The sequence below is a fragment of the Apis mellifera genome, linkage group LG3 (assembly GCF_003254395.2).
Source record: "Apis mellifera strain DH4 linkage group LG3, Amel_HAv3.1, whole genome shotgun sequence".
Taxonomy (NCBI): Eukaryota; Metazoa; Arthropoda; class Insecta; order Hymenoptera; family Apidae; genus Apis; species Apis mellifera.
In genome coordinates, this window is record NC_037640.1 from 6,025,124 (window position 1) to 6,048,729 (window position 23,606).

Consider the following 23,606-nt stretch of genomic DNA (forward strand, 5'->3'; position numbering starts at 1 on the left):
TTTTTGGTACTTGGTTAAGAGATGGCGCTAGATTTAAATTCTTATTCTACGTTATCCTGTTTTTAAAGTAATACTTTTAGTATTCGATAGATGGCGTTAACGATCAATTTTTATTATATCTCTATCCTTCTTCTATTATTTTCTCTCCTTATTTATTTAGTTTCATTTGCGGCACTCTGAAGATGGCGCTAATTTGCATATTTCTTAAAATTGACTGTTGGCGCCATCTCTTTAATACTTTTAGAAGCATATGTTTGATACTTGGATAAGAGATGGCGCTAGATTTTAATTCTTATTCTATCTCTATCCTTTTCCAATTATTTGCTCTCCTTATTTATTGAGTTTCATTTGCGGCACTCTGAAGATGGCGCTGATTTTCATATTTTTATCCTATTTCTGTCCTTCTTCCACTATTTGCTCTCTCTGTCTATCTCCTTGTACAAGATTTACGAGTTCAAGAAAGAGCTTCGATATCTAATTAATTCTATAATTAATCTATAATTAATTTTATTATTTCTAATAAATATTCTATCAAATAGAAATATATATTAAATATATATAATATATATATTAATAATATATATTATATGTTATAATATATATTAAAACATATAAAAGTAATATGCGTGTATTAAAAATTAGTTTTAATTAAAATTCAATTTTATTTATTATATGTACATGAGTTTTTTTAAATATATATATATATGAAACAGAAATTTATAGAAATTATGATACTTGATCTTATCTTAATCCTTTTCGAAAAAAAAAAAGAATGCATAAACTCATGTTATTTTAAATAAACGGAAAATATAACAAAAATGGATCTCGTCTTTGCAACTTGTATTCAATTGTCAACTTTGCTCTTCAACTTCTTCAATTTCTTTCGCCGTAGTTAAATTCCACGCGACGTGTCTCGAGATGGAAAAAGAGTCTGACAATGAGATGCCAAGACGGCAGTCTAAAGGAATCCGCTTTTCTAGGACGGGTGAGCTTGCGTTTCCGGTGAAAGAAGAGTTTGCTGCCAGCAGGGCCCAAATCTTTTTTTCACCAGTGAGTCATCGTGTACATGGAATTACGATTCGCTCGTGTTCGACATTCGACTCTCTGATCTGTCAGTAAGCCGCGAACCATCAACCGGGGAGCACGCATGTTCCTCTCTAAGAGCGATGGCCGCGCACGTGCGTGACCAAGAATACCGATTCGAAACCGACAAGTGGTTCCTGGACCCCTCGGAAGTCGAGTATCGAACGAATAATCGCGTTTCGGGTGAAGGTGTATCTTTTAATTCCTTTACACGAGTTTTTGAGATTTTTGGATTTATCTTTTTTTTTTTTTTATACAGTTCTAAAATTTGTATATGTTAGATATTCGAAAGATTTGAAAGATTTTTTTTTTTTTATCATTATATATTAATTTCTCGTTTCAAATGAAAATATTTTCTTTTTAAATCTTCTGCGCGATTCTTGGATTTTTTTTTTTTTTTTTTTTGTTTTATTTAAATTTAGTATAATATTTTTAGAGAGGATATATTTGAAAAGTTTGTTCTCATCGTTGAATGAATAACACACATGTTTCAAGACAATGTGCATGTTTAAGCTTTTTAAATATTTATTTATTCTTTTCTTTCATTATTCTCAATCGTAAAATTCTTTAAGTCTTAAGATAATCAAGTTCGTTTAATTATTTAAAAGAACGGTAAAATAAATGATATGGGATTTTTTTTAAAATTTACAATGAATAACTAATTTAATATTTAAACATGATAGTTATAAAAATTCATGTAAACATTTTCATTACAAATATACTTTAGTGCGATACGGTTTCTATTTTAGAAAATGTATACAATTGATCGCGTAAAATATAAATTTTTTCGTTCATGTAGAAAAAAATTTATTGAAAGAATCTTATTTCTAACACGTATCAGAATTAAGATACTTTTATTTAAATATCAATCAATTATTTTCCTTATTGATATGAATTGGTATTTTTGTATTAAATTTAATATGCATAGAAAATTTGCATACAACTTTGACTTTATTTAATTTGCATGAATAAAATTCATATTGGTTTTTTCGGGCAAAATAATTATTATTTAATTCAACATTATTTGTATAATGTAAAAACAACAATTTTGGGACAAAGTATTTTTCAATACTTTTCTTACAATCTACATTAACAAATGAAATGAAAAAAATATAAATTATTCCTATTCATATAAGTCATCCATTCGTATCCATAAACAAAAAAAGATCTCAACTATTCACAGATAAGATTTTACTTATCATTTATATAAGTCTTGAACTAGAAGACTAGATATGAGATAGTTTTTAATTACCAAAATTATTTATTAATAATATATATATGCCTTTTTTATAGTGTGTAATAATTGAATTATATAATATTATTTATTAATGTTCAATTTTTCCACACTATAAAAAAAAAAAAAGGGGGCAAAATTTCCAAATTTCACACAAAAATTCAACACAACACTCACTTATCGAGTCTTACTTCAATTACTTCAAATATAAAAGTCGATTCGACAAAAATTCAACCTCAAAACGAATCTCTCAGCGCTTTTCATTAAAAAGCATCATCAACATAATACGAGTGCGCCTGCTGTAAGTTAAAACTGCAACATCGAGAATTTTAAAGAAACGGACTCGTGAATCGAGAGACACGAAAAAAAGTGAAGTTGCAAAGTTGCAAACTGTCTCACGAGGAAACGGCGAATAAATCATCTGTGACATAACAGAAACGCGATGGCAATAGAGTCACCGTATAAATTATGGTAACGAGCCGCGTCGAGGAATTCCAACTGGGAGCACGTAAGTGTTGTTACTTAAAAAGTTAGCGTATCGTTGACTGGCATCCGTGAATTTTAATTAATTGTTCATTCAACGAGCTAATCCGATAACAGTGTATTACCATGTTAACGCGAATCTAGTTAATTTATGCAGCATTTCCTTCCTCTTTCCTTTTTTTTTCTTTCATATTCTTTCTTCTTCTTCTTCTTCTTTTCTTCTTCTTCTTCTTTTCTCAAAATAGATCGATGAAACGAATACGCGTTTCATCGTTGAATCGATGAGGAACGATTTTTATATTTTTGTTTTTTCATTCGCGCGAATTATATTGATTGGCTGATGATCTGTGTCGCCTTGAGATTAATGGACACTTTGCATGGGTTGTACGAAACGCGCCACGGAAGCTTGAAGTATTAATTTAAACCGTTAAGGGGTGAGCCTTTTTCGTGAGGTCACTGTTAAACGCTATTCAATTCATCCTTCTTTTTTTATTACGGCTGTGAAATTCTAATTTCTTTTCATTTCTAATCTCTCTTTGTGGAGATGGGATTTTGTTCGAATCTTCTTTGTGTCAGCATTTATTTTTTTTTTTTTTTTTAACGAATGAATGATGAATTGAAAAAAATTTAGTTCGAATAAAATAAAAAAATAAATTGATTTGAAACTAAAAAAAAAAAAGATGTGTGATTATTTCAAATGATTGTGAAAAATAATATATATGATGTAGGAGATGTTAGAAGAGATTTTTATTAGATCAAACTGAAGAAAAGAGATGACAAGTAAAATAAAAATTTGACGTGAATGATTATTTGAATTTTTTCCATGATACCCATTCATCTTTTTTTTTTTTTTTTGTTACTAAATCGTTTCACGATGAAAACAAAGTCCGTAATTTTTGCCAATTCTTTCACAAGCGTGGAAACATAAGTTTGATTCGAACATATTTTTATCAAGCATATTTGAAAAATTTGAGATGATATAAAATATTTTTGAAGCACACTGTCAAAAAACAAGTATTTTTTTGACCTGAAACTAGATCATGCAAAATAATTTATCGTTACATCACGAATGAAGATAATGTGATATACTATTCCTGGCATTAATTGAAAATATATATTCAATAATACAATCATTGAAGATAGAATTATATTTGCATGAAATATCCAAAAAAGAAATCAACAGATTGCATAAAAGTTGTATTAAGCTGTTCCTTAAAAAAAGAATGTCAAATTAATAATCATACATCTGCCATCAAAATAGCTTTGCGAATATAAATTGTACACTTGTATATACACGTGAATATAAATATATATATAAATTAATCATGCTTTCAATGTAACATGCACAATCATCGAGTGCAAAAGGAGTATCTGTCAGAAATTTTACAAAGATATATTGATGATTACATTAATCATTGATATTTTCTTATTAGCGTCAAAAAGACTAAGAAAGATGGATAGGCTTTGAAAGAAAATTGATTTTCAATACTGTAAGATCCATAGAAAATTGTTGAAAAGGAAATTAATATTTTTAGGTGAGTGATAAAATATTCAGACAGAATTTTGTTAAAAATGGATTTCTGCAAGAGATACAAATTCCTGCGGATTTTACCCACGAGACGTGTCGTGTGGTCCTGGAAAACGGAAAACGGTACCAGTATCCGGTTCACCGAGAAAGAGACCATGGAAGAATGCCTCGTAGAACTCGTCAACATCTGGATTTCGGCGATCACGATTCTAATTGCGTTGATCATCGTTCTGAAGTATAAATACAGTAAAGAACAGAAGTAAGTTCAAGAGAGAGAAAATAAAAATTCAATTGATGAGATTTCAATCTCGACGATATATCTTCGATAAATAGAGAGATTTATCACTATAGATATAATATAATTAGGAGTTGTGTATGTGATAAGACGTGTTTTCGAAAGTAACTTTCTAAAATAATATCTATTAGTTGTTTCCTTGAATGATTGTATACACGTTATATATTATATCGTTGATATTATAACTATATATATGATTTTGCAAAATAAATAAAATAAATAATTTATTAAAAATTTCGTGTTAAAATTGACACGAGAAACTTATATAAAGTTCTAATTTCAAGATGCAAGCTTAAAAGTGTAGAAATTTTTAGTGGAAAACGAGTAATTAATTAATTTTCAATATTATGTTTTCGAAAATGGTGGATAGTATTAGGAGCCACATAACCAAAGTTGGTGGCACATGTTTTCCGTCCTTCTCGCACAATATTGCTCTCCTTGTCTATATATATGACGTCACGAATACCTCCTTGCACATCCTGCTTTGCTAGTAACGAGTCGAAGCTTCGCGAATCCAAACGCGAGATGGCTCTGATCCCCAAAATTTTTTTATTTAAAATTTAAATTGTATATGACAAGATATATTTATCGATAGTTTATAAAAAGATACGCACAAGCAATTCTCTGATGTTTAGAAATGTTGAGAAATCGTAAAATATTTTATGCATTTCAATATTTTGAATAGAAAAATGTATAAAAGTATTAGAATAGCTAGGAAAAGGAAAAAAATTCATTTAAAACATCGTTGAATCAAGAAAAAGTAATCTTTTTATTTAACAAATTTAGTTTACATTATTTAACAATCTGATATATTACTTGATAATAGTATATAGATCGAAATGTTGATACCATATTCTCGAAAGTTAATTTTAAAACGATAAGATTTGATTATTCGTAATAGTAATGGTATTTGCTTTGGATGTCACAATGCATACTGTTGATTTGAGGAAAACGTGCGATGAATGTTTAATTTGTATTTAAGGAGCTAGAACTTCGAGTTCAGCTAACACCAATTGAAGCAACCTTCAATTAAACGAAACGTTTCACATTTGGGATGTCCCATGATTCATATGGGACTACCATGTTCCATTCGAACAATTTGTTTCAATTAATGTGATAAAAATTTCTCAAGCCTGTTAATTTCTTCGCCTTTACTTAACCCTTTTTACATGGAATTATATTACAATTTTTAAGTGATGATTGATTATAATTAAAAATCTTCAATAGAAGAAGAGATCTGTAAAAAAAATTTAAAACTAATTAATTCTTTCACCAGAAAATGAATAATTGGTATTCTTCTTGGGAACTTTATCGATTATTTACCATGTCAAACGTCTGTAACACCTTTCCATTCCTAGAAACAAGGCTGGATCTACAAAACTTTTATCTGTTTTCTATACCAAACTCGTTTCTATTTTGTTTCTTCTTCTGCTCTACAAATAAAAAATATCATAGACATACAAAACTTTGGAAATATTTTTCAGTATTCACTACACTTAAGGCATTATTAATGATTTGCTTTCCAAATAAAATATTTAAACAATATCTTGACTCATTATTGAAGCTAAATAGCTAAATAAGATCAAATATGAACTAAGTTTAACTTTAAGTTTTATCTTATGTACATCCATAAAGATTACCAAAAAAGAACTCAAAAAATATATTATCCGAAAAAAAAAATAAGAAAGTAAAATAAAAATTCAAATTATAATCACAAATGAAAATATAAATATTACCGTTAATCACGTGGAATAACAAAATGCATGAATTAAATACATAACTAAAAGGCTTGAATTAATTACCGGAATAATTTATAACATGTGTTCATGAAGGGTGTTCATACACCTACGTATACACGTCTTCCTGGTTTGCGTCATGTTGCGCGTTCGAAGAATTTTAATAAAATTGAATCAGATGGCTGCTCGATTATTTTCTTTCTTCTTCGCTGGAAAATCAATAAAGATTTCTCGTAATTCTCCCTTTAAACTCGACCAGTTCTTCTTAAGAAATTGTGAAATCCAGAAAATATTTTTTTAAAATTCCAAGAAAACAGGATAACTGAAAGGACAAAAGCTGAAAAACAAGTTTAAGAGAGTAGATATTTATTAGACGTGTTTATAAGTAAATCGATCAATTTCTAAACGATAATATAAAAATAATTGGACTGTCATTTGTCCAAAGGTTGTAATTACCTGGTAATTAGTTGGTTGATTTTATTGGCACTTGAGTTAATTTAGATCATTTTCATAAATGTTGGATCTGTTTATTTCTTTGTTATAACGAGGGATAATTGAAGGTTTGTCGAAGATTGATCGATTGGACTTAAATATATGCAAAAGATTATAGATTAGTCGAGACATAAATAGGATAATAACTATGAATTACGTGTCTATTAAAAATAATCTCTCTTATTATTGTCACGTAAAAAGTGATGAAATTGAAACCTTCGTTGATATTTTAAAGGATCCAGGTTTTTAATACTTTTCTTTTTTTTTTTTACTTAGAGAATGCAGAAGACTTCTGCCATTTCACACAACTAGAACGCTGTTATGTATGACGATATTAGTGGTTCTTTTCTTGGAATTATGCGAGTCTTTCCTAACGTGGATTTCTTGCTCTTCGATCATCACGATAGTAGCTATCCTTTACTGCTGGATCCTGCATCGAAACACCGAAGTTAAGGATGGTTTTGGCGTTGCTTACACTACTGGAATATTCGCTGCGATTGGTTTATCACGAGCGTGGAAATTCACGTATCTTTATAGGTCAGTTTCGTGTTTGAAAAATTTTTTTTTTTATTATTGTTAATGACTTTCTGGTATCGTAAAACGATTTCTGAAAATTTTCAGATATGGTCTATCCATTTTACACGTTCGATACACAACCACAGCGATCACCGCTATTTTCTGCTGTCTCTTTGCTATTTTGGATTCTTACACGTTGTATCTTATAGTAAGTTAATTAATTTAATTTTAAATTTCTAATTCGAGATAGTTATATCCTCAAGTGTTACATGTAATTGAAAACGTGAATCCACGTTTTAATTTCAATTTAATTTAATTAGACCATCAGATACTTAATTTAAATCAACTACTTCTTATGGTAAGTATCGAGAATTAGCAACATAACATTGCAACCTTATCGAGAAAAACCAGCTACTCCCGGCCGAATGCAAACATTTGTTTTACATTTACTCAGTTTGTTTGAACAATAATGTTTATTATCGTGACCTGGAGAGGCAGAAGAGCTTATCGAATGGTAACAAAGAACTTTTCTTCCTTGATACTGCAAACTAAATCGCAAATATAGCTTCATTCCATCGATATTCTCTGGTTAGTTTCTAGGAAACTAAATAAGTTCTTCGTAGAAAGTATATTTTGACGCTTGATGCACATGTTTTATAACATCCAAGAATAGTCATACTAAAATTAATAATTGTTACAATGTCAGAAAGACAAACGTCATCAGCGTTTTATAAAAGGAATTCCCTCTCTAATAAAATATAAAATGAAGAATTATATTTCTTAAATTTCCATTGATCTTCTGAAAAATAAAATGATGAAACAACAAAATAAAAAAGTTATACTTGTTGCAGTATAAAATTACCTTCAAGTCTCTTTAGTTCTGTTTTCTATAAAATTATTAGTTATCTCAATTCTATTTATGATATGGAATCATCCATTATTCTATATTATACCTGCAGAAAAAAAAATATATAAATAAAATAACAAAATAATAAAATTGAATAAATAAATATAAGTAAATTACACTTTCTGAAGAATAAAATTCTCCTAATCAAAATAATCCTAATCTCCTTTAATTTTTAGTATTGCAATTATCCATCATTAAATTTCCATCTTGCTATAATATATCAAACTTCAATAGAAGAAAATACTCCTTACATTTAATTATAGTTGTGTGAAGAGTATGTCCAATTAAGTAATCTTTCGATAACAGGTAAGACGAACACTTTATCGTTTATTCTAAATATATTTCATGTGTGCACATTGGCTCCTTGACCCAGTAAAATCAAGCAGGCTGGAGCATACAAATAACCCACATTTTACTCGCTGAATAATCATGATTTTCACCCTGTCTAGACAAGAAGAAGGAGAAGATACTTGATCGAACGAGAGACACGAGGAAGAACCGTGTATAAACACACGAAGGCACCATTTTTCAACAAAATCACTTTTCAGTGGATGATAGATTTGTTATCCAAAGGATACAAGAGATATCTGGACATTCACGATCTTGGTCAACTTCCGGAGGAAGAGAGTACTAGGAAACAATTTGGAAAATTTCGAAAAGTATACGAGGAGCATAGGGTAATTCTGGAAAATAAACTATAATAAATTTTAATTAAAAAATATACATTTCTATCTAATCATGATAACATCAATGAATATATAAGAATTTTTATAGAATTTAGATGATTTAAAGAGTATATGATATTCTTTGTAGGAAAGAAACAAAAAATTATGTCTTTGGAAATGTTTTTGGAAGAAGATATGGCATCCCTTTGTCATTGGAGGGTTGTTAAAGTTATTGGGAGATGCTGCAACCCTTGTGGGACCATTGTCTATTTCTAAAATCCTGAATTATGTTTCTGCCTCTCAAAATAGAACAATAACTTCTCAATATTCTATGGTATTTGTATCTAATACTACAGGATAATTTCTTTTTTTGTAAAATTAAATAAAAAAAAAAGAAATTTTATACTATATTTTAGGTTGTCATGACATTTCCAGAAATCTTAGAAAATGGCTATTTTTTGGGCTTATTGGTATTGTTCTTTTCTTTATTACAAGGGACTCTAAGCCAAGCTTCCACTCATATTCTCTGCGTTGAAGGAATTCGCTTGAAAACTGCTCTTCAGGTACACTCAAAAATCGAAAATAGAAACCATTGAAAATTATCAGCATAGTCAAATTAAAATTGCAGGCACTGTTATACGATAAAGCTTTGCGTTTGTATTCTTGGAGCATTGACGAAGAAGATAACTTGCCAGACAAGGAGAAAGAACAGAATAAACTCCAGCAATCTGCTGACATTGGAACTTTGACTAATCTGATATCAGAAGATGTCTATAATGTGATGAGTTTTTTATGGATTGGACATTATACATGGGCCATTCCATTAAAGGTGGAAAAACAAATATAATATATTTTTATTTTATAAAATTTTCTACAGCTACGTACTGTTTTTAGATTACTGCTATTATTTTTCTTCTTTACACAAAATTGGGCGTCAGTGCAATCATTGGAGCAGTTTGTTGCATATTAATAATGACACCCTTACAATTGATACTTGGTAAAAAGATGTCGGAAAATTCTAAATTGATTACTGTAGGCTAATATTTTCAATTTTTCTTTTTAATTTTTAATAATAATAACTGAAAAATCATTACAATATTTTTATCCTTAGAAAAACAGTGATACTAGATTACGTTTAATCAATGAAATCTTCCAAGGAATGAGATTGGTGAAACTCAGAGCTTGGGAAAATATTTTTGAAGAAAAAATAAAGAAAACGAGAGACGATGAGCTGAAGATGTTGGACAAAGACTCTTTCTACTGGACTCTTATTAGTAAACTTAATTTTTCGAACAGATAAATAAATTTGGAAAAAAATGTAATAATGTAATAAATATTATTCTTTCATAATTAGACTTCCTCATCCATGCTTCTTCAGTTCTGATGACACTTTTCACTTTTGCCGCTTATTTCTGGCTAGAAGATCAAACTCTTGATGCAGGAAAGGTTTTTGCAAGCTTAGCATTAGTCTCACAATTGACTGTTCCTCTTCTCATCTTTCCAGTCATGATCCCTATCATTATCAATGCTATGGTAAACAAAATTTCTAATAATAAGCGAAATTTCCAATTTCTATTGTGTTTTTCCTTAATACTTATTCAAAGATTTTTTTTAGATTTCCACGAAAAGAATGGAGGAATTTCTTCAACTTCCAGAAATTGACAATGTCTTGCCCGATTTTGTTGATAGAAAGTCAGAAATTGCTGAGAGTATACCGTCACAAACTAATTCCATCGACGAATCCATTGTAAATACTTTAAAATAATAATGTAAAATTTTATTTAAATAAAATTTTATGATTTCTTCAGGTGGAAATAACAAAGACGCTCAATACTCCTACATTTGGATCATTGGATAACATAAAAGAAGATGAGGAGAATAAACAATCGTGTGGCTTGAAAGATTATCAGTTGAATATAAATTCTTCTATAGATACAGTTTTTGAAAAAGACCCGGAAATGCCAATACTCACAATGAAAGGTTGCAAATTTTCCTGGGGTACAGAGGAAAGTCTGTTGTCCATCGATGATCTTAGCTTTCCATGTGGTAATTTATTAATTGCAATGATTAACAAATCATTTGAGTTTGTACAAATGTTAACTTGTTCTAATTTTCAGGTCAGTTAACTTTAATCGTTGGTAAAACGGGAAGTGGAAAAACTTCTTTGCTGCTAGGAATGTTGGGAGAAATCCAAAGAACATCAGGATCCATTGAATGGGCTAAGTGAGTTAAAAATTCCTCCTAAAAAAATATTTAAATTCCTTTTTAATCATTCGTATAAAATAAAAGTACACTTACAAATATATTTTAACACTACAATTGTACATATTGAAAATGTTATAATTGAAAATGAAACAGGGATTTCAAAATCGCATACGTGGCACAGAAACCTTGGCTTCAAAACGCAACTTTGAGAGACAACATTCTTTTTGGATCGCCGTACAAAATGAAAAAATATAAAAACGTGTTGAAGGCTTGTGCCCTTCAACCGGATGTCGATATACTTCCCGGCCATGATTTTACGCGAATTGGTGAAAAGGGGATAAACTTAAGTGGAGGTCAAAAACAAAGAGTGACTATAGCCAGAGCGTTTTACAGCGACGCAGATATTATTATAATGGTTAGTTAATTGAATCAAAGGATTTCAAATTTGTTTGAGAGAGAGATTAAAAAAAAATATATATCTCCAGGATGATCCATTATCTGCACTGGATCATCAAGTTGGACAACAGATCTTCGATCAAGGTATTCGAAAACTATTACTCAGAAGCGGGCGCACTGTGATCATGGTTACTCATCGACTGGAATTTTTATCCATTGCTCATCAAGTATGTCAAACTCTGCAATACAATAAGTAGATCTTTGGAATAGATAGCAAATTATTATGGATGTCGCGATTAAGGTTGTCGTCATGGATGGATGTCGGATCCGAACAATAGGAACGAAATCAGCGATCGAGGATTTTGATCCAGAATTAGCAATTGAATGGAGGAAAATGGAAACGAAAGAAGAGGATGGATATCGTCGTGTTTATAGAACTGCAAAAGATAGATGGTCTTTAATTAAATTGGTATCCAGAATCGGTAACAATGCGAAGAATAAACTTAGGGATAAATCATGGATCACTGATCAAGATGCTCATGTGGTATATACGATTAATTAATATTCGTATTAATTAAAATTATTCATATTTTATTATAATTTTATTTTTTTAATAATAGCAATTTATTTTAAATAATTTGAATTTGTTAGAACTCAGGATTCGTACCATTGAGAATGAGAAGAACTACTCTTTCCGGGTCAAGATACTTGGCTCATGATTTAACAGATCTTCCAGTATCTACAGAAGAATGGAATGTCGAGAAAAAGCGATTCAAACAGCACCGAAATGCTGTTAGATCGACCAGTCTTCAACCTGAAAGACAACCACCTCCTGTTCTACGACAAAATAGCACTCCGACAATTCTCGAGAGTCAATATATTGTGCCCAGGTATGCAAAAAGAATTTTAAGAATTTTGTTTTTAATAAATTTTTGAAAATAAATTTTTTCTCAGGAAAAGAAATAATACTTTTGATAATGGACAACGTAACAATGTTTTCAGACAAATATTTTCTAGTGGGTAAGTTAGATAGAAATCTTAATTAATTTGAAAAAAAAAATGATTCTTTTATTAATACGTATTTAATTCGTAGAATAATTAGCCCACATCCTGATGAAATAACATTGAACAGAGACAAAAGCGTTCTACGAAAATTGATACCATCTAATTCTAACAGACAAATACAATACAATGTTAAAAAGTATGAAAAATTTGTTATTTTATTAAATTTGTTATATATGTATAAAATATCTTTATTCATTCGTTTCTTTATTTAGAACTTGTCATGATCAAGAAAATGAACATTTTCCTGTGAAACGATTGTTATCAATAGAATCAAAAGGAATTAAAGAATCTACTGACAGTGAAGAAAGTTAGTATACTATAAAAGTATAAAAGAAATCCTGTTGAAAAAAATAAAATACAACAATTTATTGCTTTTTATCTTTTTTTTTTTTTGTTTTAGAAGACTATGATACAAAGAAATTAAAAGAACAGTTTCAATGCCAGAAAGATAGCAGAATAATTACTAGAACAATCTTTTATGATTACATAAAGGCTGGAGGATGGATACCAAGTTTAATTTATATAACAATAGCGATTTTCTGTCAGATTCTTCGTGTTTTCATCGACTTCTGGTTAAGTCAATGGACAGACGAAGATTTCGTTCAAGAAAATCATGATGTAATTATATACATTTTAATGATTTAAAAAAATTATTGAAAATTGCAATAGATAAAATACCTTTCATATTTATTTCAGACGGTCTTTTATTTTAAAGTTTACATCATTCTTTCCATTATTTTTATATTATTCTCTATCATATGCAATGCAACTGGTCAATGGACAGGTGCAAGAGCAAGAAGAAAATTGCACGAGGAAGCCATATCCAGACTTCTAAGAGTGCCAATGTCGTTTTTCGATTCCAATCCAGTGGGAAAAATTTTAAACAGATTTAGCACCGATATAGGCGTCATTGATAAGGTCCATATTCAATAAAAAATCAAATAATCAATGATCTACAAGACAATAAATTTATCTTTCCATCTTTTTATTAAAGAAAATATCCATGTCGATCCAACGACTGATGTTCTTCGTTCTTCTCTGCGGTTCAGCGATGATTGTGAATGTTATTATCTCACCATGGTTCCTCATTTTCGCTATACCTATATGCACAGTTTACTACCTGGTTCAAAAATTTTACAGGCGTAGTGCCAAACATTTACAAAGATTAGACGGCAGGTATGATTGCTTCTGGTCAATCTTTTAATCAAAAATATTTAATTAAAACATCAATTACTCATTTTCAGTACCAGATGGCCGATCACTACTCACTTTTCTGAAACGCTTTGCGGATTAGCAACGATAAGAGCTTCAAAGCAAGAGAATCGCTTCATGGAGGAGGCTATAAAGCGTCTGGACATCAACACAAACGCGTTCCTCCTTCTAAATTCCAGCAGTCGATGGTTAGGCATCGTTCTGGTAAGAGAATTTTTAAAACTTTTCCATTCTGCCCGATCTATCTTCACCATGAACACTTTCCAGGATTATCTAGGTGCTATAATAGTGAGCTCTGCGATATTTGTAATGTTAATTTCCGCTAAATTGTATCCACATATCACGCCTGCTCTGGTTGGCCTGGCGATTAATTACACCCTACTAGTGCCAATTTATTTAAATTGGGTGGTAAAATTTATCGCGGAGACAGAGATATATTTTGGTAGTGTTGCTCGAATCTCCACTTACAGATATGCCCCTGTGGAAAATTATCAAGATGGTACTTTATCTCTGAAATATAAATTTTAATTTGAAAAACAAGATATGATAAAAAAAAAATGATAAATTATTCGATTTATATAATATTTTCTAGGCTTTTACATATCGAAAAATTGGCCCAACAAAGGTGAAATTATTTTTGAAAATGTTTCTCTGAGATACGCTTCTCAAAATCAACCAGTGATCTCGAATTTTTCTTTGAGGATTTCAGCTGGTCAAAAAGTAAGAATTCATAAAAAAAAAAAAAAGAAATAAGAGAATTCTATTCTATTTTGATACATGCATGCACATAGATTGGAATTTGCGGGAGAACCGGAAGCGGGAAATCCTCCACAGTGATGGCACTGTTTCGATTGCTAGATATCACTCAGGGTCGTGTATTAATCGATGGAATAGACGTCCGACGAATTCCTTTGAAAATCCTTCGCTCGAGACTTTCAGTAATTCCTCAGGATGTAATCATGTTTAGTGGAACCATTAGGTAATCATTGTTTATCTAAAATATGATTGAAAATAATGATAAAATTCCAATGATTTCCAGAGAAAATTTGGATCCTCTGTCGGAATACGAAGATCAAGAACTATGGAACGTGTTGGAAATAGCACAGATCAAAAATGTTGTAGCTTCACATCCCGAAGGTCTTAGTAAGTATAATAAATTCAATTCTAATTAAATTCTTTAACAATTAATTTCATTATTTCTAGAAACTTCTTTTTAAATTTAAACTCATATAAGAGAATTATACGAATATTCTGATTACCCATAACAATTCAAATTCCAATATTTTTATTATGCACTTTGTTGTTTATATCAAATTCTTTTCTGTTTATCCAACAGATAAAAATTGATAAATAAGATAAAATTTAATGGATGATTTTTATCAATCTTATTACGTTATTTTGTTCCAAATTTTTTTTAATAAAATAAAAATCCTATATGTAATTTTTTAATACAATTTGTCCTTTAAAAAAAAAAAAACAGATTTCGAGGTAAAAGAAGGAGGCGAGAATTTCTCTTCCGGTCAATTGCAACTGCTCTGTATGGCGCGGGCGATACTCCGGAAGTCCTCGATCGTCGTGTTCGATGAAGCAACCAGTGCGCTCGACGCCTCCACGGAAAAGAGCCTCTTGAAAGCAATTTCAACCGATTTCGAGAACAAAACAGTGATCGTTATCGCGGTAAATTCGATACTCAAAAATTCCTTATCTCCGTGAAAGAAAGATGTGGATATAATACGACATCATTTTTCATTAATCATCTTCATCATATTTATATTTTCAGCATCGTGTGTCCGCTTTACTCGATTGCGATCGGGTAATCGTGCTCCACGATGGAAAGATCGTCGAAGATGGATCACCGATGGATCTGACACGACAACAAGATAGTTTCTTCGCGAATATGTTAAAATCCAACGAGGAGAATGAAACGAATGATTGTTGAGAGAATACAGATGAACATAAAAAATAATAAGATGAATTCGATTAAAAAACTGCAACACAAAAGTATCTAATACGTTCGATGATCACACAGTATTTATTTTTGATATGGATGATAAATTAGGAATTTCTGAAATGTGTTTTTATAAATACATTAAAGATGCATTAAAATGATCGTTGATCGATCTGATACATTTATACACTGATCATAGATAATGAAATTGCGTTGCATATTAAAATCTCTCATAAATAAAAAACAAAATTGAGAATTATAAATTTTCTCTTTTAATCCATGTAACAAGAAAATTATGTGAATTTTGTACTTAAAACTCAGATTAATGCAAATCTTTTTTAAATAAAAAAAACCATTCACATTACTTAAATTAAAGAAGAGAAATTTAATGACAAGTGTTTCTAGAATTCCAGAATTACAAACTTTTATATCATAAATTAAACTGATCGAATTTTTTCATAATAATAAAAAAATAATTCACAATATTCTTTTCTGCGATCGATGACCCATTGTTTTTTCAAACAAACAAGAAAAGAAAATTTTTGCTCTTACACTGATCGTTGTACTTTCAACTTCCTTTTAATATCCCCATTTCGCCCACTCTTTAAGTATTCTTATCGCCAAAAAGTTCGTCATTGCATACGTAATAAACGGATTTTGTCAAAGAAAGAACTTATCAAAGCCAAAGCCAATTTAATCGGAAAAAGTCAAGCTGCATACCATTCCTCCATCGACCATCTATCTTCTAATCAGATCGAACGAATCGAATGGAAATGTACCTTCCGAAAGAATTTTCGTATCGATCTATTCCACGTGTAATCAAATACATAATCATCGATACCGTTGACTGGCGGCGTATATCACGGATAAGGTGCCAAACGATAATAATTATGTACCAATGCCCCCCACTGTCAGCCAACGATTGAAAACGAGCTCGTGTTTTTCAGCTAGTGGCATTGAGGCCAGTAGTCTGTCGATAACAACGCGAGTCCGCGAGCGAAAGTCCAAAGCGAATTCGCTCGGCTTCTCTTCCTCGTTTCGCTCTCTCGATCCTCAAACACGAACTTGTCACCTCTTCGAGTCGCGAAACATGCCGAAAGAAGTTCAAACGTTCGATTATCTCGTTAAAAATCTTCAAATTTTCCAAATTCAATGACAATACGCGGGTTTTTTCTCGATTTTGAGAATTTCCCTCCTTGAAATTGTATATCTTAGCGCGAAATAGATTCGCGTGAAAAATGAAAGCGCGCGATCGTACGTGAATTTTACTCCCGGAGAAAAAGTTTTCCAATTATCGTGAATAATCGATCCATGTTGTGGTTGTGGTATGAATGGACAATGAATCTCGAAAGTGGCTCGTGAAACTTTGTGAAACTTTGCGAATTGAACGAGTTTGGAAAAATTTGTGACAAACAGGGAGATCAGATGAGATTTGAGTGAGTATATCTTGATCATTTTCTTCTAAGAATATATTAGAAAAAAAATTTAATTTTGCAAATGAAAAAACTATTGTCTCTCTGAATTCAAATCTGAAGAATAAATTTGAAGAATTTTAGAAATTAAAATTCGTCTTAATTCTTCATAAAATAAAAAAAAAAGGAAACTATCGTGAAACTAAGTATCGTGAGTTTCGAAAGTTGAAAAAAGATTAAACTCTGACTCCTTTCTATTTTCTTACGTGTTTATGTTCTCTCTGTTTATGCGTTCGTCGATTGTGCAACTCTTTTTTACCACCGATTTTAAACCGAGATTAGATCGAAGATTCGAACCATTCCCCGTTCACGTGAGGCGCGAAATTCGTACATCATGTAATCGTATTGAGTTGCACGATATATCAAGTGATATCCATTTCGAACAGTGTTTATTGTTTTACATCAAATTCGAAATGGAGCAATTGATTTACCTAGTCGATGATTCACCGTGGACGAGTTATCGTAAGTTTTTCCGTGATTAGTTGGTTTTACGAGCTTTGGTAATTTTTGATACGAAATGGCTGAAAATCGTAAGTTCTTATCAGCGATGATAGTTCTTTGTTCGACACGAACAGGTGTTACATTGTAAGAGCAATTTTAATTTAAAAAAAAAAAAGGAAGAAGAGGAACAAAAGGGAAAAGAGGAGTGTTCGATGTGGATGAAATGATGATAAATGCATTCGGGACTGAACGATCAGAGGCTACAGTTTCGATGATAATAGCGTATAATAAGAAAATTGGTCGCTGTCTTCGGAATGAGGTCGTGAAAAATTGCATAAGAAACGATGATAATCAACAAACAATATATTGAAGATATCTTTGTGATAATTAACTTTTTTTATTCATCATTCATATTATCGCGAAGAATTGAATGTTCGAGGAATTAATAAAAGGAAATTCTATGAGGCCATCGTTTCGAGGCCAATTTTTTCGCGTGGATCTTTGGAAAACAAGAATATATTAAATATTTAAAAAGCTTGTTCTTTTTTAATTAGAATTTCAAGTTGATTAAAAAATTTCAATTATTTCATAACGATTCAAGGAAGATACGAGAATATCATACTAATTTATCAAAGATAACTTTCTTTTCTTTACGATCGTAATACGTCAAGAAATGAAAGTAAATAAAAATTTTCATTAATATTTCAGGAAATACGTGGAATGATACAATTTTTCATGATCACGACAGATTTAAAAATTGGCGCGAAGAGATATTAGAATTTTCGTATAATTTTAGAAAGAAAATCTTAAAAATTACAAAATTGCAATTAGGAAAAATTAATTTCCCTCTCCTCTCGCGAAAAGAAGAAGAACTGGCCGACCTTATTAATGAAAAGAGAATAGAATTCATTAGATAAGATTCATAGCTGTGTGTGTACCTGTTGACATTGTGTCTCTTTGTTATCGGCTAGATAAGATTTCTGCGTCTTTGTCGAACTTGAGACATCAGTTTTATGCGCGAATTCGCGGAGTGCACCTCATCGTTCCTCCGAGAATTATACATATACAACACATAACTCATCGTTCGATCCATAATCCTACGATCAACGATCAAAGTATTAATTAATTACGCGAGATTTTTTTCCCTCCCAAATTTGGCAAATTTTTTTTTTTCCTCGATCACGTCTTCCACGTTAAAAAATCTGAAAGGTGAGTCTCGCCGATCCAAGAGCCCGCGCCAGGAGAATCTGAATGATTTCTATTCGCCCCCTCGTACGTGTCCCGTACGAGCGGGAATCGTGAAGAAACTATTTTCTCGAATAGGATAAAACCCCTCTACTCCGTCTTCCATTTCGATCTTTATCTTCATCCTCATCTTACAATCTAATCGATCGGCGAAAAAAATGTAATTGAACGTCTGTCGCGATAATGTTTCATAGTTTAATTATTTATATAATAATGAGAGCAACGTCGGCCCCGCAGATAAGATTTCCGCATTTCTCGTCGCGCATAACAAATCGCGAAGAAACAAATATTGCACGCGATTAAGTAATTTTGGTTGCGCATTGAACAGCTTGATTATTAAACAGCTCGGATCGACTAAACTAAATAAAATAAATCGGGATTCGAAAGTTAATAGAGGAAGAGCGGAAGAGGGAAGATTTTCGTCTCCGCGTTGCGCTTTGCGGTTTCCGTCGTTTTCTCGATAAGTAATAAAGCGATTAAGTGACGAGGGTAAACAAGGTGATTAAAGAAAAATCAAACACGATAACGGGACGAAAATATTGGCCGAGCGTAAAAATAACCGGCGAATGTTTAACGAGTGAGAGACGGAATCGAGAATCACGATTTGGGAAAGGGGCACGTGTGTGTGTGATTTAATTATGCTCGTGTTAATTGAGCCCGTCGGTACTATTGATTAAAAACGTGGTTTGAACGATGTTTTCGTTAACTGTTTAAGTTTTTCAAATAATCATTTGTTCATGAGATGAACATCGATGATATCGTGTGTTTAATAATTGCTAATTAACGTGATTCTTATATGCAAGAATAGTTTCTTTTCGATGGAAGAGAAAAAGATATAAGGTAGAAAAAAAAAAGGATATGTGTATTGTATTAATGTATTATATTGAAATTTAGATTTTCAAATCCTTTTTTTGGGATTTCAATTTAATGGAGAGATCATTAAATTAAATGAGAGATCGTCCGTTAAATTTTGTTAATTATATTAAAAGAAAAATTGTAATAAATATCAGATATATTTAACAAGAAAAATATTGGAATAATCAGGATATATGACATATCTTTGATATCAGTTAAGCTGGAAAAATTGTAAAAGAAAATTACTTATACTTACTAAAAATATACATATATATATTCTTATATATATGTATATATATATATATATATCAGTTGAGAAGATTATATCTTTTAGATTATATCACTTAACATTTTAATCAATAAATTATCTTGAAAAAAAATTTTAGAATTGCATTGGAAGATTTTTACTTGGAAAAACGATATTTTTTTTATACTTATTAACTTAATATTTTCAGTATATTTTTATGAAAACATTAAATATCTGAAATATCATTAATGGAATTATTGATTTTGCCAAATGGAATATTCAAAAAAATCTTCCTGGTCAAAATATTTGTCATCTGTACACAAATCAGAAGAGACAATTTTAAACGCGAGTTTCACAAGTGTTTTGCTCTCAGATTTCTGTCTGAACGTTCAAAAAAAAAGAGGAAAATATTCCATTCTCAAATTTATTCAGGAGAATTTTTTCTGCATCTCTTAGATGCACATACTATTCTATCAGTGAAAAAATATCCTTCAGTATAATAGCAAAATAATATAATTGATTCGAAATGGAAGAAAATAAATAAGGATAAGAGGATATTAATACAAACAAATTTGTAAGCCTCTCGCTATTTCGAATATTTCCAATGATATGAAATCTTTTATTGTTAACACTTCTCGTTCTACTATTATTTACTCATTTCTATCAATATTGGCATCAGCTATTCTGACACTGTCTGCTAACACGAACAGTCAAATAAATCATTTATCATTTATCATTCAATATAACATCAAATATAACTGAATCTAAAAAATTTAAATAACGATTAACAAAAGATCTAAAATTAAAATTTTATTTTCAAAAATTTCCATCAGACATGGAAAATCTTTATAGAAGATATTTTCCTTTTAATTAATTAATTAAAATATTTTATCTTTTTCAAAATATTTTAAAATATATTTATATAATATATTATATAATGTTCCACATCTTTTTTTATAATTAATCCTTAGAAATTTCTATTTATGCTCCATGAAAATTCATTTATAACAATACTGAAACACCAAAATATGTTGTGAAACATTTGAAAAAGAACAGACATTTTTCTACATTAAATTAAATAAAAATTAAAAAGTCTATCCGAACTTCATAGAAATTTAATTTTAATTTTAAATACAGTCTAATTTATTTGTGTTAATAAGAATAAACAAAAAATAATAAAACTTTAGATTTCCCTAATGTTTTGAAATTCTTTCTACGTTTTTAACCAAAGAAAAAAAGAATAAGAAATAACGTGAATCGTTTCACTCATCGGGAAGATCGCGATCATCGATCGCATACTTCCCATTCCTCGTGTTTAACGAGGAATATTGTAACAAGAATTCGAGCGTTGTGCAAGGAAAATTACGAAACGTAGGCGTACTTACAGTGAAACGTCCTCGCGATTACGTAAAAAAAGAAAAAGAAATACACAAAGAGGCAGAGAAGCGAGGAAAAAAAAAAAGCAAAAGAAGCAGCTTCGATCGTTCTTTATTAATAGCTGGATCTTTAACGAAGTAGGAAACGATTCGCGAAAGAAATATGGCGCAGTTATATAAAATCCGCGATGGAAACGATTTTTTTAAGTTTGATTTTTTTCCCTATTTTGATAAGGCGCTTCGTTTCAAGGAAATTACGTGCACTCGCGTGAATAATTTTCGATGATAATCTCTTTTGTTTCGCTTTGTTTCCCGTCTTCCTAAACCGATTTCTTCGAATTCTTGGTCAATCTCTTGAGATAATCTCGCGTTAATTTATGACAAGGAAAATCGAATAGGTGAATAGAAAACATTAAAATCAATACCTGACAATCAATACCTGATTTTTGAACGATGAATCAAATTTTTGAATCATTGATATCAATTAATTTTTATTTTTATTCCTTCTTAGAAATTGGTTTGAAGAATTGTTGGCCAATTTAGATGACTGAAGATTTGACAAATTCTTATGTAATCAGATACACGTTATAAATAATATTTGGATAGATCTTCCAGTATGACTAATCAAACATTCTTATCGTGTCTCTTAATAAAATATAAAGCCATGAATAAAGCAAAAATTGAAATTACCACTGCGAGATATTATTTCTATTCAACGATCAATTTTATATCGTCATCGTTGATTAATTAATTGTCAGATGAAGATTTCAGATGTGAAGGTTTAAGTTAATTTGCATCGAATCAAATTAAATTTTCCCACGTGACAAAATTGAAGAATAATCGTTTTCCCTATATTTACGAGAATCGTTTTAAAAAAGCTCTTGAATTAAATTTAATTACAATATATTTATATTCCATAGACAGATATTATTGAGGAAAGAAATTCTATAATACGTGAAACATATCAAAATATGAACAATGAATTCATAATGAATATTGCAATATCATTATTACTTATTAAATTTATTTGTGTATAATTATTCAGTAGATATTATATCACTATTAATAAAAAATTAATAGATATAAATAATTCTTTTCTAACTATCAAGATATTGATAATCTCATTATTCCTCCATTGTTATATTTATTTTTCTTGCATCTATCTTGTTAGACAAATATAATCTATGATGAATAAAAGCTTATAAAAAGCTTATCTTTTAATTTTCACGATAATTCGATAATTCTTACAGTATTACGTTGACGTGAAACGTTTAATATCAATAATTTAGAAATCATCTATATAAGTTATAAACGTATATTTCTTTTTTCCTGCACAACCTGCACAAATTTGATATTGACCAAGCAATTGACAAACGATGAACAAAGATAACTATGATAACAACGATTCATAACATTGGAGTTCGATCATTGGCGATTCATTTCAGAAAATAATCAAACTCGATTAATCAAAGAAATTTCTCAAACTATTGACACAACGATTCGAATATAAAATCGATAAAATGATGATCTCTTCGATCATCGCGTTCGCAATGACAAAACAAATAGATGTGCAAGATTTTTCAGTAACGAGAAACTTCCGAAAGGATCGTGCCATAAAACGAGAATATCCACACATTATGAGAACGTGCTAATTTATCGTGACGTCAGCGCACAATCGCATCGAGCATCATTAGCATAAGCATGTGACCAGCTAAGGCCACGTGCTCGAATTTGTCTCATGCGTAAGAACTTTTTGTCTGACAGTAGTTTTTAAAAGAGGCTTTTGAGAGACCATTTCGACAACAGATCGGTCGGATAAGAAGAAATAACAAATCGTAACAGTGAGTAAATAGTTAAGATCGTAAATTGGATACTCGATCGATGATCGATTAAAAAAAAAAAGTCAAAGATATCGTCGAATAATTATTCCTGCACCAGGAATTTTTCCAGGAATTTTCATAATTTTCATAATTTAAAACGCATTAAAGCGGATCTTTCTTGATTTTCTCAAAGAAAAAAAAAAAAGATAAGTTACGTTATCAGTATGGAATTCGAACCAGATAAAATAACTCGTTCGATTAAAATGATCGATCGGCAAGTTATTGATTTATACGTGAATAAATTTACAACGTATTAGAAAGAGATTATTTTTCTGTCTCAGGAGTCAAGAGAGTGTGCTTTCGACATGTTTTGGATGAGGAAAGT

General features: G+C 30.4%; 1 protein-coding gene and 2 long non-coding RNA genes across 6 annotated transcripts; 1 reads left to right on the forward strand and 2 right to left on the reverse strand.

The window, feature by feature from the left end:
- Positions 1-1,126: 1,126 nt before the first annotated feature.
- LOC410944 (ATP-binding cassette sub-family C member Sur) lies at positions 1,127-23,596 on the forward strand. Of its 4 annotated transcripts, none has more exons than XM_016911399.2 (33): positions 1,127-1,272; positions 2,572-2,825; positions 4,336-4,587; positions 7,128-7,388; positions 7,473-7,575; positions 8,724-8,951; positions 9,088-9,273; positions 9,356-9,502; positions 9,568-9,768; positions 9,834-9,971; positions 10,051-10,213; positions 10,294-10,472; positions 10,555-10,686; positions 10,748-10,985; positions 11,057-11,162; positions 11,298-11,559; positions 11,630-11,767; positions 11,842-12,084; positions 12,192-12,430; positions 12,495-12,560; positions 12,634-12,741; positions 12,818-12,912; positions 13,006-13,223; positions 13,302-13,523; positions 13,600-13,781; positions 13,850-14,021; positions 14,085-14,316; positions 14,410-14,537; positions 14,609-14,796; positions 14,857-14,960; positions 15,298-15,494; positions 15,598-17,201; positions 23,563-23,596. In XM_016911399.2, the coding sequence occupies exons 3-32, from the start codon at positions 4,373-4,375 to the stop codon at positions 15,754-15,756; spliced, it is 5,250 nt and encodes a 1,749-aa protein (XP_016766888.2). In that variant the 5' UTR covers positions 1,127-1,272; positions 2,572-2,825; positions 4,336-4,372; the 3' UTR covers positions 15,757-17,201; positions 23,563-23,596. The 4 variants fall into 4 exon arrangements, with proteins under 4 accessions (XP_016766888.2, XP_016766889.2, XP_016766885.2 ...); XM_016911400.2 differs by having other exon boundaries at positions 13,009-13,223; XM_016911396.2 differs by having other exon boundaries at positions 13,850-14,316.
- Positions 5,374-7,205, reverse strand: LOC102653852. Its single transcript, XR_408908.3, has 4 exons — positions 6,816-7,205; positions 6,426-6,696; positions 5,947-6,056; positions 5,374-5,860 (listed from the first exon to the last, which is right to left on the reverse strand). It is a non-coding gene; the product is annotated as an uncharacterized LOC102653852 (long non-coding RNA).
- LOC102653892 lies at positions 7,247-11,027 on the reverse strand. The gene is made up of 3 exons (XR_001702525.2): positions 10,912-11,027; positions 8,230-8,320; positions 7,247-8,166 (listed from the first exon to the last, which is right to left on the reverse strand). It is a non-coding gene; the product is annotated as an uncharacterized LOC102653892 (long non-coding RNA).
- Positions 23,597-23,606: the final 10 nt, after the last annotated feature.

Coding starts and splice junctions, on each gene's coding strand:
- LOC410944 (XM_016911396.2), top strand. CDS start 4,373: ATGGATTTCTGCAAGAGATACAAATTCCTGCGGATTTTACCCACGAGA. Junction 9,274..9,355: donor TAACTTCTCAATATTCTATG/GTATTTGTATCT, acceptor ACTATATTTTAG/GTTGTCATGACATTTCCAGA. Junction 12,431..12,494: donor AGTCAATATATTGTGCCCAG/GTATGCAAAAAG, acceptor ATTTTTTCTCAG/GAAAAGAAATAATACTTTTG.